Source organism: Myodes glareolus, chromosome 2, assembly GCF_982192425.1.
Source record: "Myodes glareolus chromosome 2, mMyoGla1.1, whole genome shotgun sequence".
NCBI classification, from domain to species: domain Eukaryota; kingdom Metazoa; phylum Chordata; class Mammalia; order Rodentia; family Cricetidae; genus Myodes; species Myodes glareolus.
This window is the reverse complement of record NC_142027.1, coordinates 110,356,577-110,363,885: the sequence shown is the minus strand read 5'-3', so window position 1 is coordinate 110,363,885 and position 7,309 is coordinate 110,356,577. Positions and strand designations below refer to the sequence as shown.

General features: G+C 50.6%; 1 protein-coding gene across 1 annotated transcript; it reads left to right on the top strand.

Moving 5' to 3' along the window:
* Positions 1 to 358: 358 nt before the first annotated feature.
* LOC125400207 (uroplakin-3b-like protein 1) lies at positions 359 to 6,988 on the top strand. Its single transcript, XM_048434028.3, has 6 exons — positions 359 to 607; positions 2,244 to 2,396; positions 2,595 to 2,814; positions 3,775 to 3,851; positions 4,104 to 4,212; positions 6,742 to 6,988. The coding sequence occupies exons 1-6, from the start codon at positions 535 to 537 to the stop codon at positions 6,839 to 6,841; spliced, it is 732 nt and encodes a 243-aa protein (XP_048289985.3). The 5' UTR covers positions 359 to 534; the 3' UTR covers positions 6,842 to 6,988.
* Positions 6,989 to 7,309: the final 321 nt, after the last annotated feature.

Below are 7,309 nucleotides of genomic sequence, written 5' to 3'. Positions count from 1 at the left end.
GGGGTACAGGGAGAGAGAGAGAGAGAGAGAGAGAGAGAGAGAGAGAGAGAGAGAGAGAGAGAGTCGTCAGTCCTAGGGTCAACATTTGCTGGTCAGCTTAGGTGATCTTGATCCTGTCTTGAAGGGACACCTGTCTTCTATGTCCTTTGTCTAGAAGATAAAGGAACTCCCTCCCTTTCAAGGGGACTGTAAGGTGCCCTAGTGGCCTAGTGGCCAGGACCCGGGACAGGTAAGCAGGATTTTTATGGGGACAGCCCTTGCCCAGAACTGCCTGCTCCATCCCTGGCCCCTCCCAGTGCAGGCCCTCTTGGAATGGGGTGCAGATGTCCTGGCTTGTCTCCTTCATTGTTCTGTTTTCTTCAGACCCATGCCTAGTGAGGCGGAATCCCCCAGAACCTACAGACTCAGCCCCTGAGCTGGTCCAACCAGTTGCACGGGAGGAGGGGGCACCCCCAAGCCAGAGCAGCCCAGCCCAGACAGAGCAGCTGGGGCCACACTGCAGACGGACCTGGAAGGAGGGACAGCATCCCAGCCATGGGGCTCCATCAGAGACCGTCTCCGCTGCTGATGCCGCTGTTACTGCTCGCCCAGTGTGGGGCAGGTCTGGGTGAGTGAGGCTGGGGAGTGCGGGGTACCCCCACATACTCAACCCTCTGTAGGATGGAATACCTACAGCACCCCAGCACCCCTTCCCTTGGTTGTGGACTGGGTTCCTGGGTGTGTCAAGATATTCAGCCCACCTCACACAGTCACAGATGGCCGCCTGTCTCTTGACCACCAGGCTGAAGAGCAAGAACACTGCTTCTCTCCTCTTTTGGATTCTCACACCCACACTTTTACCAATGGCTCCTAAGTAACCCCTCCTCTCCATAGCTCTATTTCCCTTCCCCCAAATGAAGCAAACATTAGCCAGCTACTGTATACAGGATATTCCTCTAAGGTACGACGGGGGCTTTGTTATTATTTGTTTGGTGTGTGTGTGTGTGTGTCTATGTGTCTCTGTGTGTATGAGGATTGGGGAAGGCATGTTAAGATGCAAGTATGGAGGTCAGAGAGCAACTTTCAGGAGCCAATTGATGGATCCTGGGCACAGAACTCAGCTCATCAGGTTGGGTGGATCTCTGAGTTCTAGGACAGAGAGGGCTACACAGAGAAACCCTGTCTCCAATCAAACATTGTGTACAAGGCTGTGTCCGTGCACAATCATTGTGGAGCTCAGAGGATCACTTCAGGTGCCAGTGTCCAGGGACCTGTCTGTGTCCACCACAACTGGCCTTCAGATGTATGCCACCGTACTCGGCCTTTTACGTGTATGCTGGGGATTAGAACTCAGGTCCTCAAGCTTGAGAGGCAACTGCTTTCCCACTGAGCCATTTCCGCAGCCCTGGATAGATATGAGACTTGCACAAAGGCCCACTTCATCTTTTTTATTGTCCCAGCGTTAGGTGCTCAGAATTGGAATCCTGCTTTGGTTGTGGGCAGAGGAGGATCAAGGAGATTTGAGGGGAGGGCCAGGCTTCTCCCATGAGCAGCAGAGCTGGACAAAACCATGGTGCTCCCTGGGGGTCCTACAGGACGAAACTGTTTAGATGGATCTGAGAAGGGGACTTAAGTAATGATGGTTGAAAGCATAGACGTTGGTCATGTGACCATGATGATGTTGGTCATGTGACCATGGTGAGAATGGAAGATGATGGGGGGTGGCAAAGAACTGAGAAGAGAGAACAAGTAATGTCTTTGGATGAGCTAGCCTCAGGTCCCACTAGGTGGTCTGAAGTAATGTCTTTGGGTGAACTAGCCTCAGGTCCCACTAGATGGTCTGAAGTAATGTCTTTGGGTGAGCTAGCCTCAGGTCCCACTCAGATGTGTGTTCCGAGTCAGGGGCTCAGTCCATGGGACATTTGTGTGCCTCCCCCTTTGTCCCTTCCATGCTGGTCTTCCTTAAGGGGCTAGAGAGATGGCTCAGAGGTTGAGAACACTGGCTGCTCTTCCAGGGAACCCAGGTTCAATTCTCAGCACCCACATGGCAGCTCAAAACTGTTTGTAGCTTTGGTTTCAGGGGTTTTGACACCTTCATACCAATGCAAAGAAAATAAAGTTAAATAAATTATATATTTTTTTTTAAAAAAATGGTTCCTTAATTCCCTTTGGAATGTGGCTTTGGTGATGGATACATCCTGCCTTGGTTGAAGCTGGACTGATGTACTCAGCCTCCCTTTGTCCTCTTTTCCCACTCTGCCCAGAGAGCATTGGCTATGTCCCCCAGCTCTCCAGCGCCGCCCTGTTGGGAAGGCTCACACAGTCCACCTTCACGCTGGAGCAGCCCCTGGGCCAGTTTGAGAATGTCAGCCTTTCTGACCCAGACCCCATCTGGTTGGTGGTGGCTCATAGCAACGGTATGTGTTTGCTTTCTCACTGTGAAATGGGCGAATGGAACTGGGGTCTGAGAGGCATAGTAGGTGTGTGTGGGGGGGGAGCAAGGAGGGAGGTGCTTGGGGGGCTGTGTCTGGGAATGGCTGTCAGAGCCTACTAGCGTGGACCTTGAGGTCCTGCCCACGCGATTCTCTTTGACTGACCCTCAGTGCCTCCCTCAGCCACCCAGAACTTTACTGCCCCGCAGAAGGTAGAGAACATACATGCCCCTGCCAGCTTTGACCGCAATGGCTACTACCTCACACTGAGGACCAGCCGGGTACACTACCAGGGTGGCCAGTCTGGCAGCCAGCTCCGAATCCTCCGTGTTGGCAATGATACCAAGTGTTCCTTGAAGTCCAGGGACTGTAACTCTCCTCTGCCAGGTGCTGGTCCCTACAGGTGAGCAGCAAAGATGGGGGAGGGGCCCTGTCTGGGACAAGCAGGAGCCCAGGGCAGCTACTAGAAGGTTCATTGAAGTCAAATGGAGTGCCTGAGTTCCCAAGTAATTTCCCTTCCTTCCCCTCTCCCTTCTTTTCTTCTTTATGTTAGTGGTGCTGGGGGTGGAACCGGGCATGGAGCAAGCTGACTGGGCTCTCTAGCACACCCCACCCTCTCACTGGGGGATCGCAGGCAGGTCCTACAGAGTTCCCTTTTAGAGTTATTTTTTTTTTATTTTTTTATGTGTGTGACTGTTTTGCCTACATGTATGTCCGTGTACTACATATATGCCTGGTGCCCAAGGACATGTTGAGCCTCCATGTGGATGCTGGGAATCGAACTTGGATCCTTTGCAACAACAATCACTCTTAAACACTGTGCCTTCTTTCTTTCTTAAAAGAAAAAAAATATTTTATTTTTAATTATGTGTGTGTGGTTTGTTCACATGGATGTGGGTTCCCTCAGAAGACACACGTGTTTGATCCCCTGGAACGAGAGTTACAGGCAGTTGAACTACCTGACATGGGTGCGATGTGTCCCCTTACTGCCTGGTCACATCTTTAAATAGCATCCTTCTAACTCACCGCCTCACGCGTGGGAGGTCCTGACAGAGCGTATGGATTGACCCTGATCGAGACTAGGCATTCGTAGGTGGAGACTAGCCTTGGTCCCTTTCTGCTCTCACTAGATGCTTGATTTACTCATATTTGGTCCGGAGAGATCTAATCCACACATACAGTGAGGGCCACTGCCCACGTCACACAACCCGGATAGGTCACAGCTTCTGCGGGGCTCTGGGGCTGTGCTCTTTAGTCCCAGGACCCACCCGACTCCTGCCTCGGGATGGGATCCCTGGCATTAAGATCTGAGGGTTTCAGAACCATGGGGGGTCCCCACCTCCAATGCTGGTCTCCTGTTCAGAGTGAAGTTCCTGGCGATGAACGCCAAGGGTCCTGTGGCTGAGACGGAGTGGTCTGAGGAAATCTACCTGCAGCAAGGTATGGGGACCTAAGAGTGGCTCAAAATGTATAGGGGGTGCTAACAGACCCGGGGACATCAGGGACCTGGGGAAAGTAGGTCTCCCCAAGTCAAGGAGCACAATGGATCCTATCCAATTCTCCGCCCGTACCCCCTCCTCTAGTCTATTGGATTCTCACACCTCCCCAGTGGACACGGGACGGTTGGTCTGGAAGCTGACTAAATGACCTTTTTGTGAGGGTAAATAACTATTTTACTGCTTGACTGTGAAGCCCAGACATTCCCAGGAGCCCCAGGGTCCCGAAGCAAGAGTACTGTAATCATCATCGTCTTCTCGTCTATCTTCCTGGTGGTCTTCCTCGCCCTGCTCATATCCGCTTGGTGAGTGGACAGGGTTGGTGCTGTCCCGCCTCCCAACAGTAGCCTTGGACTCTTCTTGCTGTTGTCTGATGAAGTTCTTCCCCCTGAAGATTAAGAAGAATTTATCTATAGCCCTTCTCCCTTGTCGCCATCAAAGGCCTGGTTTCTCCGCGGTCGCCGCTTGCCCCCTCGCGGCAGCTTTCGGAGTTGCAAGCGGGTAGTCAGAAAACACTCCAAAAGTGAGGCCCCGCAGGTGGAAAGGTGAATTGCGGTCAGGCTCAGTCCACTAAAAGCTTTGGCTTTGACATCTCAGCCAGAGAGCTGAAGTACTGGGGGCTGGCACAAAACTTCCCAGAAGAAAAGACATTCAACGCCTGGAGGGACCTGGAGAGGCATCTCTGTGAAGGGGAAACAGAGATGTCCGGGAGGTGTGTGGGCCGGGGACATTGCTCCTGGAGACAGTTTGCCAGCAGGTATGAGCAGGGAATCGAGGTGTCCTGCAGAGGAACCCACAGTGGAGTGTAATCAAGAGAGAACTAGTGATACCTTTTAGAGCAGTGGTTCTCAACCTGTGGGTCACAACCCCCTTTGCAGATGAATGACCCTTTCACAGGGATCACATATTAGATATCCTGAAGAGCAGTTGTTTTCACTGTGGTTCATTACAGTGGCAAAATTACAGTTATGAAGAAACAACAAAAATATTTTTATAGTTGGGGGGGTCACTGCAACACGAAGACTGTAATTAAAGGGTCACAGCATTAGGAAGGAAGTGAGAACCCATGGTTTAGAGGATCCCTTGCTTTCGGGTGGGGCCAGGCATTAAGAAGGTATTACTGGGGGCTGGTGAGATGGCTCAGTGGTTAAGAGCACTCAGTGCTCTTCCAGAGGACCCAGTTTCAATTCCCAGCACCTACATGGCAGCTCACAGCTGTCTGTAACTGCAGTTCCAGAGAATCTGACATCATTTTACCAATGCACATGAAATAAAGTTAAAAAAAAAGAAGAAAGTATTACTGGACCTATTAGGGTCAAAGCCTAGGAGCCGGCAGCCCTAGCAAGCTAGGTTCTGTCAGCCGTCTTGGGTGAACAATTAAATCATAATGAGAAGGAGGGGCAGGAAAGGTGGCTCAGTGGTTAGGAGTGTGTTTAGAGAACCTGAGTTCAGTTCCCAGCATCTGTGCCTGACGGCTCACAAACACCTGCAACTCCAGCTCCAGAGGGATCCAGTGCTCTGGCCTACACACACATACACACACACACACACACTTTAAAGTGATAGAATAAAATAAATCAAAAGTAGTCCAAGGCAGAGAAAGGAGATGTATGTAGTCAATGTACCTACATGGGAAAGAGTAACCAAGAGACCCAGTGACTCGCTAAGTCAATCTTTGGGATCCAGACAAGATCTTGATGTAAGGTTTAGGTTTAAATAGAGGGTAAGGCATGGGCACAGCTGAGCAATGCTGGTGAAGGTATAGTCCCAGCTATCAATGACCCATTGCCATTGTCTTCTGCCAGTCTCCCTCTGGCTGGCACCAGGCTTCAACCGTCTGCTTCCCAGCATGGGATTCCTGAGGAATTTCTTGGGACCCATTGTTTTATGGTCTGATAGCCAAAGGAAGGAACATGAGTGTTTCTTTATTTCCAGGCTAGGGGTACTTCTCAGCTGGTAGAGTGCTGGCCCTCGCATGCACAAAGGTTTCCCCAGGACTGCTTAAAACAGACTGCATGGTGGTGCACATCTGTAATTCCAGCAGTAGGAGGTGGAGACAAGAGGATCAGGAGCTCAAGGCCATCCTCAGTTAGGAGCTGAGGGCCAGCCTGGGCTAATGAGACCCTATCTAAATAAAAAAAAAATCTTCTTTCCTGTCAGTACAATTACTTATAAAGGGACAGAGAGAGCCAGATATGATGTCACAGGCTGCTAGTCCCAGCACTTGGGAGACAGAGTCAGGTAGATCTCTATGGGTTCAAGGCCAGCTTGGCCTATCCAGCAAGTTCCAGGACAGCCAGGACTACACGAGAAGACCTTGTCTCAATAAATAAATAAATAAATAAACGTAAAAATGCACAAAATGACAGGAGGGAGCCAAATGTAAAGTTGTTTTTTATGTTACACTTGATTTATTTCTTTTGAGTGTAGCCTGTGTGCATCACCACACACATGTCGAGGTCAGGGGACAACTTTTTGGAGTCATTTCTCTCCTTCAACCATGTGGGACCCAGGGATCCAACTTTCAGGCTTGGTAGCAAGGACCTTCACCCACTGAGCCGTCTCACTGGGTCACGTGTGCTCTTTGGCACACACACACTCCCCTGCCCCCAACTAACAACAACAATAACTTTAGAGGGTCTTATCTAAACCCCACCGTGGTCTTTAGAGCGTTAGACACTACAAAGGGAGCTAGAAACTGGGTTAACAGGGCCGGTTTTATGGAAGAGAGCTCTGGTGTTCTAAACTCCCTGGGACCCACATCAAAGTAGAAGCAGAATTAAGGCCGTTCATTGACCATTCTCTCTCACTTTCTCTTTCCCGATCCCCCGAAGCTGCTGGAACACTCCTGCGTCCAGCCCGGAGGAGCAAGTTCGTGTGAGACGATATCACACCCACCACATGGACAGCCTTCGGGTCGAGCAGAGCTCCTGAGAGATTCCAAGGGCTTTCTCCAGGGGCCAAGCAACTGAACCTGGACTGGGGCCTGCTTGGAACCTTCTGGAACTCTAGCGGGAAATGCTTTCAATCCAAAGCTTGCACTAGCCAGTCCTTATCAGAAATAAATTTTCCTAATACTTTTGTGTTTGTCTCACATCTAGGTTCATCTCCCCCACCCCAGATGTTCTCCTCTTTGTGTGTGCATGCACACACGTGTGCATGTGTATGTATGCACGTGGAACCCACCGCGCTCTCTTTCTCTCCGCCTTATTTTTTTATATATGTATGAGTGTTTTGTCTGAATGTATATGTATACACCATGCGTGCCTGGTGCCCAAGGAAGCCAGAAGAGAGCACCAGAGTCCCTGGGACTGGAGTCTCGCTATAGCTGTTAGCCACTGTGTGAGTGCTGGGGAATGAACTTGGGTCCTCTGCAAGAACAACAAGTGGTTGCTGGGCGTG